Here is a 24,771-nt window from a genome sequence, read left to right on the forward strand (position 1 = left end):
GTGATTACGTGTTTATATGTATATGAATAATGAATAGAAGTTAGGGACTATGGTTTGTGAAAAAGGTTATTGGAAACCAAGAATCGTACTTTAAGAGTTATGAAATGTGTGTATATGCGTGAATGTATCACAATGCTGGCGAAAATTTTTTGGACGCTTATATTTATAGGATTTTGTTTCTACAGATTTGCAACGCTAATTCTTGACCTGTGAAATATTTTTATATGAGACTGCCACTGTAGCGGAAACTGCTGTCGTAAATATTTCCGTAAGAAAGGTAAGTGACCTTGACGTAATGCGTCTTGAGCGGCCACCTGGGCCAGCCGCCTGGAGAAAAAGCCATTAGGAAAAAAAAGGGGGGCCATTAACCTCGCTTCTGACATTCCTTTGTAGAAAGCATTACCTGGAAACATATCGTACTTTCTGATATTTACTGAAATGCCTAATGAAATGACAAGAAATAGTTTGTCTACACACCTGATTATGACTACTGTCTTTCTAGATGAGAGACCTTTTTACTACTTATGAAATGCCACATGGCTATTGAACGATGTTCTTATGCTTTGCTTTGTACATAGTTGCTTATTTCATTTAATATCTAGTTTCTAGCTGCACTGCAGCATTGGTTAAAATAATATTTAATATATGTACTAATATAGTTATTTTATGTCTACAGATCGAATAAATAATAATTTTTTTCAAAAAAATGAGGGAGCACAAAAAGACATTTACCTTCACAGGAACTGCATACATAATTTTCTTTTCTAGTACTTAGTAATTTTTTGTAGAATTAGTTTTTGTGGTGCACCACTTTAATTACATAGACATTAAGATGTGAATATACATTTCCCTTGTCTGCATTGTTGTCTTTACTGTCATATTTTTCTGCTTGAGCTATGTCATGTTTAGATATAAGTTTTTTTTATATTTTTTTTTTTTTTTTTGCTGCTGCTGTTTGCCGGGCATAGTGCTACTGAATTTTAATTTGTGTTCCTTTGCTAAGCCAGATTTATTTTTCTTGTTTGCTGCACATTGCCTTATATTAGTTGTAATATTGCAATTGCTTCGCTAATTTCTAAAATGCTGCTTCCTTTGCAAATTTCCATTTTTTTGTCATTGCTGTTTGTGTTAATATGTTATGTGTTGCTGCATTGCCTCGTCCCTTAGTTTAGCATCTGAGCTCAGTAGATTTAAGTTATCTTAAGAGGGGGTAGACTATATAAGAAACTGACTATGAAGAATAGGGAAAGAATGCATTGACAGGTTATATGAAACAGATTTGGCAAAAATGAGTATTGTGCACTGAGAAATAATTATTTTGAAAGAAATATGAACAGAGTAGAGAAAGCAGGTATTGATAGGACTTTTTGAAATAATGAGGAACGAAGGGAAATCTCCGAGAAGTAAAGAAAGTTTTGTTTGCAAAATACTGCAGTAAAAGAAACCCTGTCCTTTCCTTGTGTTATCCCACTATGTGTTTGTGTACCCATGTGTATTTGTTTTCTTCCTGTCTCTGTGTACTGTTTCATAGAATTTTTTTCTCTTCTAATACTAAGCTACATTCACTATGACGAGGAATACTGTTATCCTCAAATATAATTTGCATTAATAATATGTTATTTTCTTTGTAAAGATGTTTAGACATTATTTATTCTGTTTTGTTTTAATGCTCATGTGTGAAGTTGATGTTTCAATAATTATTCTGATCTTTTATGTATGTACTTATGTCATTATTTTTGTAACACTGATGTATATGTTTATTTCTATTCTTTTGTAAAGCCCCTATTACTACGAATGTTATCTGTACTATTATGTTTTTAATGATGTATTTTGTACCTTTGTAATTGTATTCTTATGTTATAAAATTGTAATTGACACCAGTTCATCAAATTAAGTAGCTTGTAAGTTACATTTCACTGCACACGTTACTGTTGGTCATAGTATATGGACAATATGTGAGAAGTAGGGACTGTTAGTGTTTGCGCATGTGTTAATAATTCAGCAAGGGACTGGTTAACAGCATTGCTGGTTCTCAGGACAATTCAAAAACTTTGTGAGTGCACAAGTGGTGGTTATGGACTTGCTATATTATCCGCAAGACTGTTCAATGGTGATTGTGCACCTGCACAGTCACAACGGATGGCTGCTGGCCATCTCTACAAGGACTACAGTGGGTCTGTATCTTTGATGATCCATCAATACCATTATTTCTACAAGGACTACAGTGGGTCTGCACCTCTGGTGGCCCACCAATACCGTAATCTCTACCAGGACTACAGTGGGTTTGCTCTGTGATGACCTACCCACCAATACTCTTCAAAACTTCGACTGACTCCGCTGTGGGTTTGCTCTGTTGTGGCCCATGACCTGTCTGCATGTCAAGAGTCAACACTGTCTTTCCGTTGGAAGGACAACACTACTTCTTCAAGACTGTATGGAAATCCACTACTTCTGTGTACATTTTCTTTTACTGCTCAGTCTTTGAGAAAAACATTGCAATGTGATGAATGATCAGGACTGTCTTTATGGACTGTGAGAAAATTTTAGCTTTTGACCTACATTGTATCAATAAGTGTGTGCATTTGATTTCTTTGTTATTGTAATTACGATTATGAAAAATTTTAACAAATATGTATTGGCCACTGCCCCAACCAATTTGTAAAATTTTTTGTGGGTAGCATGGGGGCTATGTAAGTAGGCTGTTTAGGTTTTTTTATTGGTAACGCCACCTCTGTATGAAAATCACTGGCTGTGCTGTGTGCAGTCTGTGGCTGCTTTGCATTGTTGTAATACTCGCCATTGTAGTGTTAGGCAGCTGGCTGTGAACAGCGCGTAGCGTTGCGCAGTTGGAGGTGAGCCGCCAGCAGTGGTGGATGTGGGGAGAGAGATGGCGGAGTTTTGAAATTTGTCATGAACTGCTATATTTATATATGATGATATCAAGGTAAATACATTGTTTGTTCTCTATTAATATCTTTCATTTGCTAACTATCCCTATCAGTAGTTAGTGCCTTCTGTAGTTTGAAACTTTTATTTAGCTGGCAGTAGTGGCGCTTGCTGTATTGCAGTAGTGGGAGTAACGAAGATTTTTGTGAGGTAAGTGATTTAGTGATTTGTGAAAGGTATAGTTTAATGTTAGTCAGGGCCATTCTTTCGTAGGGATTTTTTTGAAAGTCAGATTGCGTTGCGCTAAAAATATTGTGTGTCAGGTTAAGCACAGTCCTGTAAAATTGTTTAAAAGGGGACGTTTCAACGTCACTCTCACGCTTCAAATAGCAAGGTGTCGGCACATGCGAGGAAAGTCCGCAGCTCGGAAGTTCACGTGAGGAGTAAGGTGGCTTAATGACGTCACAGTGGCACCAAATTTCACCATCATTCTTCCCAACCCCACCGTGGGCGTGTCGCACGATGAGGAGGTCGCCACACCCCCTCTTCCAAACATTTCACCCCTTTTCTTGACGCCTCTGTGACGGAGCTTAGAACAAGTTGAAATCACACAGTTTTCTTGCAGGTGGCCGAGGAAAACATTGCAGACACACCGCCGCTCTAAATCGAAATGAAAAGGCGTCAGTGGATGGCATAAAGGGCGTCAGTGAAGCCGTGCGTTCCGTCAGGTGTTGACTCTCACACAAGTCGGGTCAAAAAGGACAGTTTGCGGTGCAACGAGTAACAGGACGACGTTCTTGACAATCTTTGACACTGCTGACGTCCCACGGACGATTCAGTCTTTCTCTAAAGACCTCGTTGGCCAGCAATCCCATGAACACGACTGGCTTCACTTTGAACTGCAATACAACCGCAAGTTTTGCTCTGGTGTATAGGCTGGAACCACTAGGGACCGTTTAAAAGCGTTCGAGGAAATTTGACCGTGTTCCGAAGCAGCAAATGGTGATTATGCTTTTTCAGGCCTCCTGTTTCGCACCCTCCTTTGGCTTGATCACTTGGGGTGTGACACTGACACATACATGAATAAAACGGAAAAGGATCCTTCTAAGACACCCCCTCCCCTTCCCTGGCCGCCAACTATGGCAACAACCTTGGGGCCATCTGCCCACCTTTGATGATGACTTTAAAACTGCACCTGTACAGAGAGAACAGGCGACACAGCGACAGTGTGCGACCCTCCGACAACCCTCTCATTCTGCATGCTAGTTATCAGGGGTAGAATAGTAGTGTAGCCTATCTGCAGGCGCCTAGGACTTCGTCATTGCTTGTCTCTGTGCGGGTAGATTTTTAAAGTGCTCAACAAAGGTGGGCGTGTGGGACTGATGGTGTCGCTAAACTAGCGAAAATTAGGGGCACCCTTTACCGTTTTATTCGCGCACGTGTCAACGTCGCCCACCCACCCTCCCCCCGCCCACTGTAATAGTACCGCAGGAGGGCTGAAAAAGCATAAGCGCTCTTTGCTGCTTTGGGTCGCGTTCAAACTTCCTCGAATGCTTTTAAACGGTCGCCACTGGTTCCACGCTGTTCACCAGAGCAACCATTGTAGTTTCGGTACACTCCAAAGGGGTGCAGTGACATTCAGTGGGATTGCAGGCCCACGGTAGCCGTAGAGAACGGTTTTCGTCCAGATGATGTCAGTAGTATCAAAGGTTGTCAAAAACGTTGTGCCTTTGCTCATCGCATTCCGAACCGTCGTTTTCAACCGTGATGTGTTTGGGTACCAGTGCCTGAACTAAAGGGATGATTTCATTGACGTTCTTCATGCTACCCTCTGAGGCCTTTTCACGCCCGTTCTGAGAGGTGGTGTGTCTGTAATGTTTTCCTCGGCCACCCGTACGAAAACCGCGAGACTCAACGCTGGACGTCACTGTTCCGACATGCATAGCACAGATGTCAGAAGAAGGGATGAAATGTCTGCCAGAAGGGGTGCGGCGACCTGCCCCATCGTGTGACACGTCCACGGTAGGTTGAGCAGAATTCTGGTGCAATCTGGTTCCAGTGAGACGACGTTAACCCAACACACATCTCAAATGAACGAGCGAGCTCTGGCCTTTTTTCTCGCATTTGTTGACACATTGGTTCTTGAAGCATTCCCTAGTCCGTGGATTACGTCATAGATCACCACGCTTTTGCACCGTCACAGAAGAAGGTTGTAGACACCTTTGAGTCAGATTTCAAACTTCTGCGTCGAAATGTGAGACAATAACGGGGTTTCGAAAAAGTGACCCTTTAATTGTGTTGTGCATGTAGTTCACAGCACGACATTCACACGCCGAGCACAGGGTTCTAGCGACCGCACGCCGGCACTCGCACAGTTATTGCCCAGTTCCAGGCTCTCATCAGCCAGGTCTTGTGGCTCCAGAGCGAGGCTTCCAGTTCTCCAGTTCTGCAGTTGCCTACAAGTTCTCTACAGTGCTGACCAGTGCTAGTCGTCGGACACGCCAGTCGTCGGACACTTTACGCCGAGTTTTTAGCTTTACTCAAAGTGATAGTCAAAGTTTTTACCTATTGATAGACTGAACTTAAAACTCTCCCCATACTGGACTTCATTAGATTAGTTAATAATCGTCTAATATCTTAAGTTAGTTTAGGCGCAGAACTTTACATCACTGCCACGACTCCTTCGCAAGCCAAACTCCGTATACTTTGATATACCTTATTTCAGTAAACGACACCACCTTGCCGTAGTGATACCACTGGCTCCTGCCAGAACACTAAAGTTAAGCGCTGTCGGGCTTCGCTAGCAATTGGATGGGTGACTGTCCGGGTCTGCCGATCGCTGTTGGCAGTTGTGGTGTACTCAGCCCTTGTTGTGCTGTACTCAGCCCTTGTTGTGGTGTACTCAGCCCTTGCTGTGGTGTACTCAGCCCTTGTTGTGGTGTACTCAGCCCTTGTTGTGGTGTACTCAGCCCTTGTTGTGGTGTACTCAGCCCTTGTTGTGGTGTACTCAGCCCTTGTTGTGGTGTACTCAGCCCTTGTTGTACTCAGCCCTTGTTGTGGTGTACTCAGCCCTTGTTGTGTTGTACTCAGCCCTTGTTGTGGTGTATTCAGCCCTTGTTGTGGTGTACTCAGCCCTTGTTGTGGTGTACTCAGCCCTTGTTGTACTCAGCCCTTGTTGTGGTGTACTCAGCCCTTGTTGTGGTGTACTCAGCCCTTGTTGTACTCAGCCCTTGTTGTGGTGTACTCAGCCCTTGTTGTGGTGTACTCAGCCCTTGTTGTGGTGTACTCAGCCCTTGTTGTGGTGTACTCAGCCCTTGTTCTGGTGTACTCAGCCCTTGTTGTGGTGTACTCAGCCCTTGTTGTGGTGTACTCAGCCCTTGTTGTGGTGTACTCAGCCCTTGTTGTGGTGTACTCAGCCCTTGTTGTGGTGTACTCAGCCCTTGTTGTGGTGTACTCAGCCCTTGTTGTGGTGTACTCAGCCCTTGTGGTGTACTCAGCCCTTGTTGTGGTGTACTCAGCCCTTGTTGTACTCAGCCCTTGTTGTGTTGTACTCAGCCCTTGTTGTGGTGTACTCAGCCCTTGTTGTGGTGTACTCAGCCCTTGTTGTGGTGTACTTAGCCCTTGTTGTACTCAGCCCTTGTTGTGGTGTACTCAGCCCTTGTTGTGGTGTACTCAGCCCTTGTTGTGGTGTACTCAGCCCTTGTTGTGGTGTACTCAGCCCTTGTTGTGGTGTACTCAGCCCTTGTTGTGGTGTACTCAGCCCTTGTTGTGGTGTACTCAGCCCTTGTTGTGGTGTACTCAGCCCTTGTTGTACTCAGCCCTTGTTGTGGTGTACTCAGCCCTTGTTGTGGTGTACTCAGCCCTTGTTGTGGTGTACTCAGCCCTTGTTGTGGTGTACTCAGCCCTTGTTGTGGTGTACTCAGACCTTGTTGTGGTGTACTCAGCCCTTGTTGTGGTGTACTCAGCCCTTGTTGTGGTGTACTCAGCCCTTGTTGTGGTGTACTCAGCCCTTGTTGTGGTGTACTCAGCCCTTGTGGTGTACTCAGCCCTTGTTGTGGTGTACTCAGCCCTTGTTGTACTCAGCCCTTGTTGTGGTGTACTCAGCCCTTGTTGTGGTGTACTCAGCCCTTGTTGTGGTGTACTCAGCCCTTGTTGTGGTGTACTCAGCCCTTGTTGTGGTGTACTCAGCCCTTGTTGTGGTGTACTCAGCCCTTGTTGTGGTGTACTCAGCCCTTGTTGTGGTGTACTCAGCCCTTGTTGTACTCAGCCCTTGTTGTGGTGTACTCAGCCCTTGTTGTGGTGTACTCAGCCCTTGTTGTGGTGTCTCAGCCCTTGTTGTGGTGTACTCAGCCCTTGTTGTGGTGTACTCAGCCCTTGTTGTGGTGTACTCAGCCCTTGTTGTGGTGTACTCAGCCCTTGTTGTGGTGTACTCAGCCCTTGTTGTGGGGTACTCAGCCCTTGTTGTACTCAGCCCTTGTTGTGGTGTACTCAGCCCTTGTTGTGTTGTACTCAGCCCTTGTTGTGGTGTACTCAGCCCTTGTTGTGGTGTACTCAGCCCTTGTTGTGGTGTACTCAGCCCTTGTTGTACTCAGCCCTTGTTGTGGTGTACTCAGCCCTTGTTGTGGTGTACTCAGCCCTTGTTGTGGTGTACTCAGCCCTTGTTGTGGTGTACTCAGCCCTTGTTGTGGTGTACTCAGCCCTTGTTGTGGTGTACTCAGCCCTTGTTGTGGTGTACTCAGCCCTTGTTGTGGTGTACTCAGCCCTTGTTGTACTCAGCCCTTGTTGTGGTGTACTCAGCCCTTGTTGTGGTGTACTCAGCCCTTGTTGTGGTGTACTCAGCCCTTGTTGTGGTGTACTCAGCCCTTGTTGTGGTGTACTCAGCCCTTGTTGTGGTGTACTCAGCCCTTGTTGTGGTGTACTCAGCCCTTGTTGTGGTGTACTCAGCCCTTGTTGTGGTGTACTCAGCCCTTGTGGTGTACGCAGCCCTTGTTGTGGTGTACTCAGCCCTTGTTGTACTCAGCCCTTGTTGTGGTGTACTCAGCCCTTGTTGTGGTGTACTCAGCCCTTGTTGTGTTGTACTCAGCCCTTGTTGTACTCAGCCCTTGTTGTGGTGTACTCAGCCCTTGTTGTGGTGTACTCAGCCCTTGTTGTGTTGTCTCAGCCCTTGTTGTACTCAGCCCTTGTTGTGGTGTACTCAGCCCTTGTTGTGGTGTACTCAGCCCTTGTTGTGGTGTACTCAGCCCTTGTTGTGGTGTACTCAGCCCTTGTTGTGGTGTACTCAGCCCTTGTTGTGGTGTACTCAGCCCTTGTTGTGGTGTACTCAGCCCTTGTTGTACTCAGCCCTTGTTGTGTTGTACTCAGCCCTTGTTGTGGTGTACTCAGCCCTTGTTGTGGTGTACTCAGCCCTTGTTGTGGTGTCTCAGCCCTTGTTGTGGTGTACTCAGCCCTTGTTGTGGTGTACTCAGCCCTTGTTGTGGTGTACTCAGCCCTTGTTGTGGTGTACTCAGCCCTTGTTGTGGTGTACTCAGCCCTTGTTGTACTCAGCCCTTGTTGTGGTGTACTCAGCCCTTGTTGTGGTGTACTCAGCCCTTGTTGTGGTGTACTCAGCCCTTGTTGTACTCAGCCCTTGTTGTGTTGTACTCAGCCCTTGTTGTGGTGTACTCAGCCCTTGTTGTACTCAGCCCTTGTTGTGGTGTACTCAGCCCTTGTTGTGGTGTACTCAGCCCTTGTTGTGGTGTCTCAGCCCTTGTTGTGGTGTACTCAGCCCTTGTTGTGGTGTACTCAGCCCTTGTTGTGGTGTATTCAGCCCTTGTTGTGGTGTACTCAGCCCTTGTTGTGGTGTACTCAGCCCTTGTTGTGGTGTACTCAGCCCTTGTGGTGTACTCAGCCCTTGTTGTGGTGTACTCAGCCCTTGTTGTACTCAGCCCTTGTTGTGGTGTACTCAGCCCTTGTTGTGGTGTACTCAGCCCTTGTTGTGGTGTACTCAGCCCTTGTTGTACTCAGCCCTTGTTGTGGTGTACTCAGCCCTTGTTGTGGTGTACTCAGCCCTTGTTGTGTTGTCTCAGCCCTTGTTGTACTCAGCCCTTGTTGTGGTGTACTCAGCCCTTGTTGTGGTGTACTCAGCCCTTGTTGTGGTGTACTCAGCCCTTGTTGTGGTGTCTCAGCCCTTGTTGTGGTGTACTCAGCCCTTGTTGTGGTGTACTCAGCCCTTGTTGTGGTGTACTCAGCCCTTGTTGTGGTGTACTCAGCCCTTGTTGTGGTGTACTCAGCCCTTGTTGTGGTGTACTCAGCACTTGTTGTGGTGTACTCAGCCCTTGTTGTGGTGTCTCAGCCCTTGTTGTGGTGTATTCAGCCCTTGTTGTGGTGTACTCAGCCCTTGTTGTGGTGTACTCAGCCCTTGTTGTGGTGTACTCAGCCCTTGTTGTACTCAGCCCTTGTTGTGGTGTACTCAGCCCTTGTTGTGGTGTACTCAGCCCTTGTTGTGGTGTACTCAGCCCTTGTTGTGGTGTACTCAGCCCTTGTTGTGGTGTCTCAGCCCTTGTTGTGGTGTACTCAGCCCTTGTTGTGGTGTACTCAGCCCTTGTTGTGGTGTACTCAGCCCTTGTTGTGGTGTACTCAGCCCTTGTTGTGGTGTACTCAGCCCTTGTTGTGGTGTACTCAGCCCTTGTTGTGGTGTACTCAGCCCTTGTTGTGGTGTACTCAGCCCTTGTTGTGGTGTACTCAGCCCTTGTTGTGGTGTACTCAGCCCTTGTGGTGTACTCAGCCCTTGTTGTGGTGTACTCAGCCCTTGTTGTACTCAGCCCTTGTTGTGTTGTACTCAGCCCTTGTTGTGGTGTACTCAGCCCTTGTTGTGGTGTACTCAGCCCTTGTTGTGGTGTACTTAGCCCTTGTTGTACTCAGCCCTTGTTGTGGTGTACTCAGCCCTTGTTGTGGTGTACTCAGCCCTTGTTGTACTCAGCCCTTGTTGTGGTGTACTCAGCCCTTGTTGTGGTGTACTCAGCCCTTGTTGTGGTGTACTCAGCCCTTGTTGTGGTGTACTCAGCCCTTGTTGTGGTGTACTCAGCCCTTGTTGTGGTGTACTCAGCCCTTGTTGTGGTGTACTCAGCCCTTGTTGTGGTGTCTCAGCCCTTGTTGTGGTGTATTCAGCCCTTGTTGTGGTGTACTCAGCCCTTTTTGTGGTGTACTCAGCCCTTGTTGTGGTGTACTCAGCCCTTGTGGTGTACTCAGCCCTTGTTGTGGTGTACTCAGCCCTTGTTGTACTCAGCCCTTGTTGTGGTGTACTCAGCCCTTGTTGTGGTGTACTCAGCCCTTGTTGTGGTGTACTCAGCCCTTGTTGTACTCAGCCCTTGTTGTACTCAGCCCTTGTTGTGGTGTACTCAGCCCTTGTTGTGGTGTACTCAGCCCTTGTTGTGTTGTCTCAGTCCTTGTTGTACTCAGCCCTTGTTGTGGTGTACTCAGCCCTTGTTGTGGTGTACTCAGCCCTTGTTGTGGTGTACTCAGCCCTTGTTGTGGTGTCTCAGCCCTTGTTGTGGTGTACTCAGCCCTTGTTGTGGTGTACTCAGCCCTTGTTGTGGTGTACTCAGCCCTTGTTGTGGTGTACTCAGCCCTTGTTGTGGTGTACTCAGCCCTTGTTGTGGTGTACTCAGCCCTTGTTGTGGTGTATTCAGCCCTTGTTGTGGTGTACTCAGCCCTTGTTGTGGTGTACTCAGCCCTTGTTGTGGTGTACTCAGCCCTTGTTGTACTCAGCCCTTGTTGTGTTGTACTCAGCCATTGTTGTGGTGTACTCAGCCCTTGTTGTGGTGTACTCAGCCCTTGTTGTACTCAGCCCTAGTTGTGGTGTACTCAGCCCTTGTTGTGGTGTACTCAGCCCTTGTTGTACTCAGCTCTTGTTGTGGTGTACTCAGCCCTTGTTGTGGTTTACTCAGCCCTTGTTGTGGTGTACTCAGCCCTTGTTGTGGTGTACTCAGCCCTTGTTGTGTTGTACTCAGCCCTTGTTGTGTTGTACTCAGCCCTTGTTGTGGTGTACTCAGCCCTTGTTGTGGTGTACTCAGCCCTTGTTGTGGTGTACTCAGCCCTTGTTGTACTCAGCCCTTGTTGTGGTGTACTCAGCCCTTGTTGTGGTGTACTCAGCCCTTGTTGTACTCAGCCCTTGTTGTGGTGTACTCAGCCCTTGTTGTGGTGTACCAGCCCTTGTTGTGTTGTCTCAGCCCTTGTTGTACTCAGCCCTTGTTGTGGTTTACTCAGCCCTTGTTGTGGTGTACTCAGCCCTTGTTGTGGTGTACTCAGCCCTTGTTGTGGTGTACTCAGCCCTTGTTGTACTCAGCCCTTGTTGTGGTGTACTCAGCCCTTGTTGTGGTGTACTCAGCCCTTGTTGTGGTGTACTCAGCCCTTGTTGTGGTGTACTCAGCCCTTGTTGTGGTGTACTCAGCCCTTGTTGTGGTGTACTCAGCCCTTGTTGTGGTGTACTCAGCCCTTGTTGTGGTGTACTCAGCCCTTGTTGTGGTGTACTCAGCCCTTGTTGTACTCAGCCCTTGTTGTGGTGTACTCAGCCCTTGTTGTGTTGTACTCAGCCCTTGTTGTGGTGTATTCAGCCCTTGTTGTGGTGTACTCAGCCCTTGTTGTGGTGTACGCAGCCCTTGTTGTACTCAGCCCTTGTTGTGGTGTACTCAGCCCTTGTTGTGGTGTACTCAGCCCTTGTTGTACTCAGCCCTTGTTGTGGTGTACTCAGCCCTTGTTGTGGTGTACTCAGCCCTTGTTGTGTTGTCTCAGCCCTTGTTGTACTCAGCCCTTGTTGTGGTGTACTCAGCCCTTGTTGTGGTGTACTCAGCCCTTGTTGTGGTGTACTCAGCCCTTGTTGTGGTGTACTCAGCCCTTGTTGTGGTGTACTCAGCCCTTGTTGTGGTGTACTCAGCCCTTGTTGTACTCAGCCCTTGTTGTGGTGTACTCAGCCCTTGTTGTGGTGTACTCAGCCCTTGTTGTGGTGTACTCAGCCCTTGTTGTGGTGTACTCAGCCCTTGTTGTGGTGTACTCAGCCCTTGTTGTGGTGTACTCAACCCTTGTTGTGGTGTACTCAGCCCTTGTTGTGGTGTACTCAGCCCTTGTTGTGGTGTACTCAGCCCTTGTTGTGGTGTACTCAGCCCTTGTTGTACTCAGCCCTTGTTGTGTTGTACTCAGCCCTTGTTGTGGTGTACTCAGCCCTCTTTGTGGTGTACTCAGCCCTTGTTGTGGTGTACTCAGCCCTTGTTGTGGTGTACTCAGCCCTTGTTGTGGTGTACTCAGCGCTTGTTGTGGTGTACTCAGCCCTTGTTGTGGTGTACTCAGCCCTTGTTGTGGTGTACTCAGCCCTTGTTGTGGTGTACTCAGCCCTTGTTGTGGTGTACTCAGCGCTTGTTGTGGTGTACTCAGCCCTTGTTGTGGTGTACTCAGCCCTAGTTGTGGTGTACTCAGCCCTTGTTGTGGTGTACTCAGCCCTTGTTGTGGTGTACTCAGCCCTTGTTGTGGTGTACTCAGCCCTTGTTGTGGTGTACTCAGCCCTTGTTGTGGTGTACTCAGCCCTTGTTGTACTCAGCCCTTGTTGTGGTGTACTCAGCCCTTGTTGTGGTGTACTCAGCCCTTGTTGTGGTGTACTCAGCCCTTGTTGTACTCAGCCCTTGTTGTGTTGTACTCAGCCCTTGTTGTGTTGTACTCAGCCCTTGTTGTGGTGTACTCAGCCCTTGTTGTGGTGTACTCAGCCCTTGTTGTGGTGTACTCAGCCCTTGTTGTGGTGTACTCAGCCCTTGTTGTGGTGTACTCAGCCCTTGTTGTACTCAGCCCTTGTTGTGGTGTACTCAGCCCTTGTTGTGGTGTACTCAGCCCTTGTTGTGGTGTACTCAGCCCTTGTTGTACTCAGCCCTTGTTGTGTTGTACTCAGCCCTTGTTGTGTTGCACTCAGCCCTTGTTGTGGTGTACTCAGCCCTTGTTGTGGTGTACTCAGCCCTCGTAGCGGACTGAGGAACTACTTGTTTGATACAAGTTGAGGCTCCGCTCACGACAACGGACAACGGCCGGAAGAGCGGAGCGGTGTGGTGACCACATGCTCCCCCAAAAGACGTCTGTTGGCTGAGGATGAAAGGGCGGTCGGTTGATACCGTTGGGCCTTCCGAGGCCTTTCCTGACAAGTTTATTTCAATAATTTATTGTTGTTGTTTTAGAGTAATTGCCCTGCGAAGAGTTTGTAGGCAGTGTGCAAGCAGGCCACTTAAATTTAGCTACGGATATCTGCTACAGGGTTTCGCTTCCTGCTACCTTTATGGTGGGCACATCCTGTCTTGGGTTAACGCAACAATTTGTAAATTATTCTAGATGTAAAATTATTTTTTTAATTAAAACTTGTCTAGCAATGTATTAACTTAAGCATAGTGCATTAAAGGCAGCAGAAATCATTTAGAAATACTACTGCGGAATCATAAAGGTCATAACCCATTTGAAAAACGATTTTCCGAGCGGTGTAAGGCGCTGCAGTCACGGACTGTGCGGCTGGTCGCGGCGGAGGTTCGAGTCCTCTCTCGGGCATGGGTGTGTGTGTGTTTGTCCTTAGGATAATTTAGGTTAATTAGTGTGCAAGCTTAGGGACTGATGACCTTAGCAGTTAAGTCCCATAATATTTCACACACATTTGAACGAAAACGATTTTGATATCTGTATCTCGTGGGTAATAATCTTATGGTCGGAATTTTATGAGTTGGTAGTGAGTATCCGTCATACAAAACAGAGATTAAATCGAAAGTCTTGCACCCGGCAAACGGTCTGCCCGATCGGAGGCCCTAGTCACACGACACTTACTTATCAATACCTTCAGCCTATTAAAAACTAATTTGAAGTGCAATCGATTTCTTACATTATTTGTCGGAGTTGAGGAAGCAATTCTACCCCGAGTCCGCTGAGGTATGCTGTTCGAAATACTTTCGCTCCCTGTTCGAAATGATCTCAAATGGAACGATCAGATTACACAAGTAACGGGTAAGATTCCGGTTTATTGGCAGAATCCTGAAGCGATGCAGTCCTTCAACAAAGGAAATTGTTTACAATACTTTAGTTCGTCCAGTCTTAGAGTATTGTTTCGTCTGTATGGGACCCTTACCAATTGGGTCTAATTCAAGAGATTGAGAAGGTCCAAAGAAGAGCGGCAAGATTAGCGACGCGACTGGTACATTTGATCATTGCGAGAGCGTTACAAATCTCATAGAAAGTATGAAGTGGGACACACTTGGAGATAGACTAAGTGCTAAACGGAAGGGACTGCTCACTAAATTCCAAAATCCGATCTTCGACGAGGGTGTAGAGTACATATTATTAGCACTAACATTCATATCGCGCAATGATTGCCATTCAAAGATAAGGGAAAGTAAGGGCTCGTACTGAGGCGTTCAGACAGTCGTTTTTCCCTCACGCAATCCACGAGTGAAACAGAAGGGGTGAAATATGACTTTGGTGCGAATAGTGGCTTCCGCCACACACTGCTTGGTGGTTAGCGGAGTATATATGTAGATGTGTAGATGTAGGTCCAACTGTAGCAACTCCGAGACTCCAGCTAAAATAGTATGCAAGTGCAGCCTCCGGAAAAACCGCTCCAAGACCATCACTGATGCTTTGCTCTTAGACACGCGTGGGGAAGCAGTCAGGAAGCCTTCTTTTGGTGCCTCTCGACGTGTACTGGTGCAGAGACCAGTGCTGCGCCTGCGGCAGGACTCACCGTGGGGTCCGGGCCCGGCGTGCTGACCATAAGGATGTTGACCGCAACCAGCGGTCCCGCACTCCCGTCTGGACGCTCCAGCATGGCGCATACGCTCACTCGCTGGGACAGCAGTACTTGCCACATCAAACGTATCTCCTCGAGTGCCTGCAGAGCAGACGCTGAAGTCAGACAATGCTCATAATATCAACGCAGGAAACAGCGAAAAAACTAGATTCTCCTTAAGGCATTTGTTAACAGAGCTTGACCCCACCATTTATAGACTCTTAAGATAACCGTGTGTTCTGCACGTCATTACATCCAAATAACATAACAACCTGTATCAGATAATATCTGTGTTACCTGGAGTTCTAAGTTCTAGGGGACTGATGACCTCAGGTGTTGAGTCCCATACTGCTCAGAGCCATCTGAACCATTTTGAACAAATTATCGATTGCCATTTGTAAGTGAGTCAAATTGCGTATTCACAAAAAAAAGTAAAAATTTCGTCAATATAAGCAGAAAGATGTAAGTATTAACTAGCACACCATATCGCAGTTTCTTGTTTTTTTGTTTAGCTTTACACTGAGATGAGAAGTCACGGGATGCCTCCTTCTGCCCGGCATCGTGCAGCAACTTGTAGCACGGACTCGACGAGTCGTTACAAGTTCCCTGCAAAAATATTGAGCCCTGCTGCCTCTGCAGCCGTCCACAGTTGCTAAAGTGTTGTCGGTGCAGGAGTTTGTGCACAAACTGACCTCTCAATTATGTCCCATAAATGTTCGGCGAGTGGCAAAATCATTCGGTCGAACTGTCCAGAATGTTCTTCAAACCAGTCGCCAACAGTAGTGGCCGGTGACAAGGCTCACTGGAATCCATAAAAATTTCATCGTTATTTGGGAACGTGAAGCCCAAGAATGGCTGCAAATGGTATTCAAGTGGCCGAACATAAGCATTTCGTCACTGATCGGTTTAGTTGGACCACAGAACCCAGTCCGTTCCATGTAAACACAGCCCACAGCGCTACGGAGTACCACCAGCTTTTACAGTGTCTTCTTGACAACTTGGAAGGCTTCGCGCCACTCTCGGACCTCACCATCAGCTCTTACCAGCTGAAGTCGGGACTCACCTGACCGGGCCACGATTCCCCAGTCTTCTGAGGTCCAACCGAGACGATCACGAGCTCAGCAGAGGCGCTGCAGGCGACACGGTTTCTGTTAGCAAAGGCACTCCCGCCGGGCATCTGCTGCCACAGCCCGTTAATGTGAAATTTCGCCGCACTGTCCCGTGGATACGTTCGTCGTAGGTCTGACACCGATTTCTACAGTTGCTTCACGCAGTGGAGCTCGTTTGTTAATACTGACAGGTCTGAGCAAACGCCGCTGCTTTCGGTAATGCCTGAAATTTGGTATTCTCCGCACACTCTCGACACTGTGGACCTCGTAATTTTGAATTCCACAACGATTTTCGAAATGGAATTTCACATGCGTCAAGCGTCGACTGCCTTTCCGCTTTCAAAGTCTGTCAATTCTCGTCATGCCCCATAATCAGGTCGGAAGCTTTTTCACGTGGACCATCCGACGATAGCTCCGCCACTGCACTGCCCTCTTATACCTTGTGTGCGCGATACCACAGCCATATGTATACGTGCGTATCGCTTACCTATGATGTTTGCCACCTCGGCGTAGTTCTAAGTGGAACTAAATTGATGCTGGAAGCAGACTGATCCCGAGTGGGATGGTGCAGTGGTTAGCACACTGGACTCGCGTTTGGGAGGACACCGTTCAAATCTGTGTCCACCCATCCACAATTAGATATTGCGTAGTCTCCCTAATAGCTCCAGGCAAATGCCAGGATGGTTACTCGAAAAGGTTGTGGCCTACACCCTTCCGCATCCTTGAAACAATCCGAGCTTGTTCTCTGTTCTCGACGCGATATTACGCCCTACTCTTTCTTCTTTCTTTTTGAGAAGAATTAAGAGGGTAAGTTAATATTTCATCCTATTTCTCTATCTGGCACATCATAGCTCAGTGAGATAGGGGTAAAAAGATGACACGCTATCTACGTCTCCAGTTCTGCTGCACAAGGCCAGTACATTACTGCTTAGCTGACGGGCCAGTGTTCCCTGCACTGCGTTCTCGTTGCCCTAGTCATTTATTACACATATTTCACTATGTGAAGTATGAGGGGTAGTTGTAGATTATGTGTGGAATCACCGCCTCGGAATAAAAATCTTGGATGGAATTGGAACGAAAATCAGCATGTGATCGCTCTAAGCTTGTGGTTACAGCCTGATACAAGTGCTTACCAATTTTAATTGTATATTACAGCACTGAGGATGGTCACTAAGTGACTGAAAATCGGTTTTGCTGACAATTAAACAACAAAATATGACCAATGCTGATTTTCCTTCCAATTCTATCCACTATTTGGTCGTGGTGCACACAACACTCCATGGAGTCGCCAATCAATAAAAATCTTGAATTTGATAATCCAGTGTTACATATTAACTGAGAATCATCCACATTATATAATGGAAATTACAAGAAAATAGCAGTTGAATTTACTTGTATATTTCTGTGCTACTCCAGGAAGTAAGTCGACAACAAGAAATGGGAAATTTGTGGTAAGTTCTATGGGACCAAACTGCTGAGGTCATCGGTCCATAGTCTTACCCACTACTTAATCTAACTTAAACTAACTTACGCAAAGGACAGCACACACACTCATGCCCGAGGGAGGACTCGAACCTCCGACGGGGGGGGGGGGGGGGGGGGGGAGCTGCACCAAGCATGGCAAGGCGCCATAGACAGCACTGCTACCCAGCGCAGCAAGTCCACTACCACATACTTGCCAAACGTATTCCACAATGTTGCCAGTTACACCAGCAGCAGGAAGAATACGTTTTCACAGCTCATATGTTCTGGCTTGCGCTTGTGATGCTCATACTTCGAAGAAGCGGTGGCATCCACCGCCGCCACTTTGGATCGGTACTGATGGTTCAAATGGCTCTGAGCACTGTGGGACTTAACATCTGAGGTCAACAGTACCCTAGACTTAGAACTGCTTAAACCTAACTAACCTAAGGACAGCACACGCATCCATTCCCGAGGCAGGATTCGAACCTGCGACCGTAGCAGCAGCGCAGTTCCGGACTGAAGCGCCTAGAACCGCTCGGCCACAGCGGCCGGCTGGCTGGGTACTGAATTGTCTGAAGTACAGTGTAGCAAATTAGTTTTATTCCCACTTCTGTAATGAGGACTTGGGTCTAAAGGTAGTACGAGTAATATCCAGATGAACCGACAGTAACCTGAACATTATAAAGAAAGAGCAGAGGAAATATTTTTGGCAGGCCTCCTTTTCAGTAACGTATTGTAAGAAAATGAAGCACCTACAGCCATCCTTATGATCTTATTTATTGTGTAGCTACCAGTTTCGACGATTCAGTGCGCCATCTTCAGGCCTTAGTTGATGCTGAAGGAGCTATCACGAACATACACGCGGCGTCAGTTGCCAGCCTAACTGGTTTACGCAGAAATGATACAACATAATTGAGTGCGGTGCAAGTTCGATTTCAGCTTTTCCTAACATGGAACCGAAAGGAGAAGTAGTAGTGATCAAAAGATACAACAAAGAACACAAAACGCTGACAGTGAAATCTCAGATGTGTCGTTCTTACTCAAAAATGTAATTCAATCTATAAAAAAAAAGGAACGAAACGTATCATCTACTCTTAATGATTACAATTTTACAGCTGGTGATACTTTGTCAATAGAAGCGAGAAATGAGCTTTTCAATTTTCAGAGTGCTTAAGACAAAACAACAGCAAGAGGTTCACTGTGATAAGTGTGGGACGGAATTTCTATGTAACTCGTAGCAGGTGGTGCACTTTGCTAGCAGATTACTTCATGTCTGGAAAACATTTGACGAATGTGCAGATGGCTGTGTGTCTCCCCAGGTCAGCTGACCTCTGTCTCGCTGAGTACATGTGGGATGCCACCGAGTCAAGTCCATAAAGTAGTAGTTAAAAACAAACTCGATTATTTGTGAAGACGTGCATTCAGAGGGCTGCCCCAACATTTTCAGTGTCTCCTAGGATCAATGCGTTGCCACGTCGTTGTTGTCTGCATGAAAGGCGCTGCTAAAACTGTGGTGTCACCGCCAGACACCACACTTGCTAGGTGGTAGCCTTTAAATCGGCCGCGGTCCGTTAGTATACGTCGGACCCGCGTGTCACCACTATCAGTGACTGAAGACCGAGCGCCGCCACACGGCAGGTCTAGAGAGACTTCCTAGCACTCGCCCCAGTTGTACAGCCGACTTTGCTAGCGATGGTTCACTGACAAAATACGCTCTCATTTGCCGAGACGATAGTTTAGCATAGCCTTCAGCTACGTCATTTGCTACGACCTAGCAAGGCGCCATATTCAGTTACCATTGATATTGTGAATCATGTACCGTCAAGAGCGACGTTCATCATTAATGGATTAAAGTTAAGTATTCCACCAGCTACGTCCGTTTTTCTAAATTCTAATTTCCTTGTCCTGTTCCAGACCTCACGCCAGCCTGCGTGAGCTAAAACGCGTGCCTTCCGGCCTCCTCCTAGTAACACGGTGTTGGCACTTCTGCCAACCACAGCAACTACTTACTATGCAGCTGCATCTAATTGTGATGCTGAACGAATTTACATTGAAACCACAAAACGCAAATAACTACGTAAGATATTGTCTACAGTGCAACCTTATCTGAAACAGAACAAAATATCAGAAACTGATATCACTACCCGAGACATTGGTGTAACATACCTCTGGGTCATCTCTTATGCCAAACGCTGCAGTGAGGGGTTCTTCGCGTAAGAAGACGTCGGCCATGAGGCGCATGGCTTCCTCCTGCCGGTCGTCGGGCACCTCCTGGATGATGTAGGTGGGCGGGGAGTCGCCACTGGCTCCTTTCAAGGGTCTCCGTCCGACGTAGCGTTTCTGGACGCTCGGGAATGGCACGGACTCCGGCCGTTTCCAGTGCAGCAGCTGCATAGCTTGCTGCAATCTGTTGATATATCACCCCTCAACGATTAGTGACAATGCAACTAAAAATCTTAGTTTCTATGTTTTACATCAGAATCATATGAGCATTTCACAATGCCGTAGCCAGTTTCGACCAGCAGGTGGTCCTCATCAGATTGTCAATGGATAAAAAGAGGAAACAAAGAAACGGTATAGAATCTGTAACATCTGCCGAGTACTACCTTCATCATTGTGACAAAGAATAAAGAGCTTCTGTAAAGTTAGGAAGGTAGGAGACGAGGTATTGGCAGAAGTAAAGCTGTGAGGATGGGGCGTGAGTCGTGCTTGGGTAGCTCGGTTGCTAGAGCATTTGCCCGCGAAAGGCAAAGGTCCCGAGTTAGAGTCTCGGTCTCGTACACAGTTTTAATCTGCCAGGAAGTTTCATATCAGCGCACACTCCGCTGCAAAGTGAAAATCTCATTCTGGAAACATCCCCCAGGCTGTGGCTAAGCCATGTCTCCGCCATACCCTATGTTTCAGGAGTGCTAGTTCTGCAAGGTTCGCAGCAGAGTTTCTGTAATGTTTGGAAGGTAGGAGACGAGGTACTGGCAGAAGTAAAGCTGTGAGGATGGTGCGTGAGTCGTGCTTGGGTAGCTCAGTTGGTAGAGCACTTGCCCGCGAAAGGCAAAGGTCCCGAGTTCGAGTCTCACTCCGGCACACAGTTTTAATCTGCCAGGAAGTTTCAAGAATAAAATAGTACATAAAAGTACTTGCTGCAAGCGGTTTCTACCGCTTTGTCAACTACACGGAAGCTAACAGTAGGTAAACGTCGATGTTTTGTGGACGGAGTGTAGTCACCTCTTTGTATACCGATGAAGGGAAGGAATATCTAGTACAAAAGATTTTATAGTTCCATTCATTAAAACTAGCATTTAAATCGAGATGGAGCATGGATGATGGAGAGGGAGGAGTGTTTCATAGACACAAGATGATGTGGCTGAATTAAATACTAACATTACTCCATATGAGTAATAATTAAGTATACTGCAACAATACGGAATGAAGGGAAAGATAGATAGTTGGATATATGTTCGTTAATAGAAACCCATTTGAGGTCAACGCTGACATCTAGGTGGCGGTGCGTTTTTGGTGCACTGCTACTGAGGCACAGTTTCGTCACAGCGGACCTGGCTGCAGAGGACGTCAACTGGGTGTCGGGCACCGCTATTTGAAGAACATGTGTTCCTCACATTGTCAGTCCGGGGGGCGATCTGCAGTGTATGACAGTTGAAGAAAACCTGAAAAGCCAGGATCACTAAAAAAACATTTTTGAATGACCGGTTTCGACTGAGCTGTTCTGTCATCATTGGATCTTACGCTTTAAATTTTTTACAACATATTGTCGGTCAGTGTTGCATCAGATACATATGCACTTCCCCACACCATCAAGATCGCTACACATCGGCATGTCAAATATAAAATTATTATGTATAAACATAAAGATAACTGTATTGCGCCGATTATAAGTGTTCTTGTTGACCAACAGCTGGTGCATATACAACGTGTACCGAGTTGCAACACCGATGTTCAATATATCGTAAAAATTTTAAAGAATAAGATGGCAGCATAGCTGTGTCTAAACCAATCATCCAAAAATACTTTTTCAGCGATCTTGTCTTGCGAAGTTTTCTCCAGTTATCATTGAAAGAACAATCCTACCGAAGCAATAAAACTGCTCTTTGAGCACATTTTGCAACGGAGAATCATAATATTGGTTCTATTCAGGATTTACGAGTGAAGGAAAAAGGGACACACTAAGTGACTTCAGTAGAAATTAAGATTTATGTTTCAAGCAGAAAATGACTTGCCGAACAAAGAGAACGAGTTCCCTGTCGGCGCCTGATTCAAAATTTACAAAGAACCGCTCAGCTGACATCGGTTGCGTCGCCTTCCTGACACCCCGCCATGTACAGTGCCCACCGGCCAGCTGAAGAATCCGGCTGTTGCACGCTGGCCTCTGAAACCGCGCACGCTACGAGGTAATGCTGCCCCGATAGTTACGCACCCTCACAAATGCCGTGTAAGTCGTACACATTCTTACAAACGAACATAAATGCAACTAATTACACGGTCCAGTCGCATTAACGTGATCACGCCTATATTCGACGTCAACGTGAAATAATCACACACAGACGACAAATGGCAGCATTAACAGTGGAGGGCGTATAAAGGATCCGTGTAACGCGGGAAACAGTGCAATCATTATCGTAATGCGGGAAAGGAGTACTATATTTGACGTCTAAATAGGCTTTCGTGCCAACGGTGGAAGCATTTTCGAAATAGCTAAGATTGTAAGCTGTTAGCGTGACACTGTGATTATAGCACGCCGTGCATGGCAAAATGGAGTGGCCAAACCCGGCGCCGAGCGACTGTGGTCCACAACGAAACCGTAGATGACAGGGTCGAATGACAGCTGGGGATGTGTGTGTATGGGCGAACAGACGTGCAGCTGTTGAGCAACAGATCGCCCAGATTAATGGACGGCCGTTCAGCCAACGTTCCTGTGTATACGCCTCCGCATCAGGCGCCTCTTTCATTCACCGACGCTGACGTGTGTTCATCAGCGACGAAGTCTGGAATGTGCACACGAATACCACAACTGAGAGGTCCCCTGAGCGGAAACATGTGGCTTTTTCAGATGAATCGCGTTTTATCCTCCACCAGACATGGCCGTTGGTGTGCGCGCTGCGAAACATTTGAAACCGAACACCCTGCAATAAACTGTGGAAGAATCCAGGCCAGAGCAGGTAGTGTTATGGTCTAGGGACTGTTTCCATATCATTCCCCGGGTTACCTCGTCTTTGTTGAATGCACAATATGTGTCGGTGTAAGCTGTCACCAGCACGCAGGATGGCAAAGAGGTTGCGATAAGTTAGATAGTAGGCGCAAGCAATGCGCCTATCAGGAGAGGCGCCAAAGACAGACCCACAAGAAACGCGCCGCCAACGCCCTCTCCGCCTCCAGTATTTAGATCACCACTACGGACTGGAGGGCCAGTCAGTCAGCAAGTGAGTTAGTCACAGCCACAGCCCAGTAACTTGCAGTCACGGACAGTTACCGGCCCAATCAGAGTCCCAGTCTCAGGCAGCACTTAGTGACCAGAAGAGTGTACTTAGTGGGCGCGTACTTCACCAGCAGCGAGGCTAACGTGGACTACTACAGAAGAGTTTGTGCCACGTGGACTAGCTCAAGACAAGTAACTTTCTGTTCTGGTTAATAAAGAACCCTGTTCATATACACGTGCAGTCGTGTAAAAGAAAGAGGATACCGGCCACCAAACAACATCCTCTCCTTGCTTCCCATGGTACAAGCCTGCAGTGACAACGAGACGACACAAAACAATAGATCAACGTAAGTATACGTACACTACTGGCCATTAAAATTGCTACACCAAGAAGAAATGCAGATGATAAATGGGTATTCATTGGACAAATATATTATACTAGAACTGACATGTGATTACATTTTCACGCAATTTGGGTGCATAGATCCTGAGAAATCAGTACCCAGAACAACGACCTCTGACCGTAAAAACGGCCTTGATACGCATAGGCATTGAGTCAAACAGAGCTTGGATGGCGTGTACAGGTACAGCTGCCCATGCAGCTTCAACACGATACCACAGTTCATCAAGAGTAGTGATTGGCGTATTGTGACGAGCCAGTAGGTCGGCCACCGTTGACCAGACGTTTTCAGTTGGTGAGAGACCTGGGGAATGTGCTGGCCAGGGCAGCAGTTAAACATTTTCTGTATCCAGAAAGTCCCGTACAGGACCTAATACATGCGGTCGTGCATTTTCCTGCTGAAATGTAGGGTTTCGCAGGGATCGAATGAAGGGTAGAGCCACGGATCGTAACACATCTAAAATGTAACGTCCACTGTTCAAAGTGCCGTCAATGCGAACAAGAGGTGACCGAGACGTGTAACCAATGGCACCCCATACCATCACGCTGGGTGATACGCCAGTATGGCAATGACGAATACACGCTTCCAATGTGCGTTCACCGCGATGTCGCCAAACACGGATGCGACCATCATGATGCTGTAAACAGAACCTGGTTTCATCCGAAAAAATGACGTTTTGCCATTCGTGCAGCCAGGTTCGTCGTTGAGTACATCATCGCAGGCGCTCCTGTCTGTAATGCAGCGTTTATGGTAAACGCAGCCATGGTATCCGAGCTGATAGTGCATGTTGCTGCAAACGTCGTCGAACTGTTCGTGCAGATGGTTGTTGTCTTGCAAACGTCCCCATCTGTTGACTCAGGGATCGAGAGGTGGCTGCACGATCCGTTACAGCCTTCCGGATAAGATTCCTGTCATCTCGACTGCTAGTGATACGAGGCCGTTGGGATCCAGCACGGCGTTCCGTATTACCCTCCTGAACCCACCGATTTCATATTCTGCTAACAGTCATTGGATCTCGACCAACGCGAGCAGCAATGTCGCGATACGATAAACTGCAATCGCGATAGGCTACAATTCGAGCTTTATCAAAGTCAGAAACGTGATGGTACGCATTTCTCCTCCTTACACGAGGCATCACAACAACGTTTCACCAGGCAACGCCGGTCAACTGCCGTTTGTGTACGAGAAATCGGTTGGAAACTTTCCTCATGTCAGCACGTTGTAGGTGTCGCCACCGGCGCCAACCTTGTGTGAATGCTCTGAAAAGCTAATCATTTGCATATCACAGCATCTTCTTCCTGTCGGTTAAATTTCGCGTCTGCAGCGTGGTGTAGCAATTTTAATGACAGTAATGTATATCCTTATGGGCCATCCATCCCCCCCCCCCCCAAATGAATCTTTTTTCCTCAGCAGAACAACGGAACGCCTCATACTGCACACAGCGTACATGTGTGGTTCGAAGTGGTTCACGATGAGTTTACCCCAGACCCCTGGTCACCAAACTCGCCAGATTTAAATCCATTAGTGGATCTATGGGACCACCTGGAACGGGCTGTTGACACTGTGGATCCTCAACCGAGAAACTTGGAGCAGCTGGGGTCGGCATGGCCCCACGTCCCCACCTGGACCTTCAGAAACCGCACTGACTCTCTTCCTGCGCCTCTTGCAGCGGTCCGCGTTGCGAAAGGTTTTCACTCGGGCTCTCGT

The 24,771-nt window shown here is 47.1% G+C and overlaps 1 protein-coding gene across 1 annotated transcript in view; it reads right to left on the reverse strand.

Moving 5' to 3' along the window:
- LOC126234234 (uncharacterized) overlaps nt 1–24,771 on the reverse strand; it is a 57,012-nt gene that overhangs the window by 19,943 nt on the left and 12,298 nt on the right. Inside the window, exons 2-3 of the mRNA XM_049942925.1 lie at nt 19,402–19,642; nt 14,618–14,764 (exon numbers count right to left, since the gene is read on the reverse strand). Coding sequence (XP_049798882.1) covers nt 14,618–14,764; nt 19,402–19,642 — 388 coding nt within the window. The remainder of the gene's footprint in view (nt 1–14,617; nt 14,765–19,401; nt 19,643–24,771) is intronic.

Source organism: Schistocerca nitens, chromosome 2, assembly GCF_023898315.1.
Source record: "Schistocerca nitens isolate TAMUIC-IGC-003100 chromosome 2, iqSchNite1.1, whole genome shotgun sequence".
Taxonomy (NCBI): domain Eukaryota; kingdom Metazoa; phylum Arthropoda; class Insecta; order Orthoptera; family Acrididae; genus Schistocerca; species Schistocerca nitens.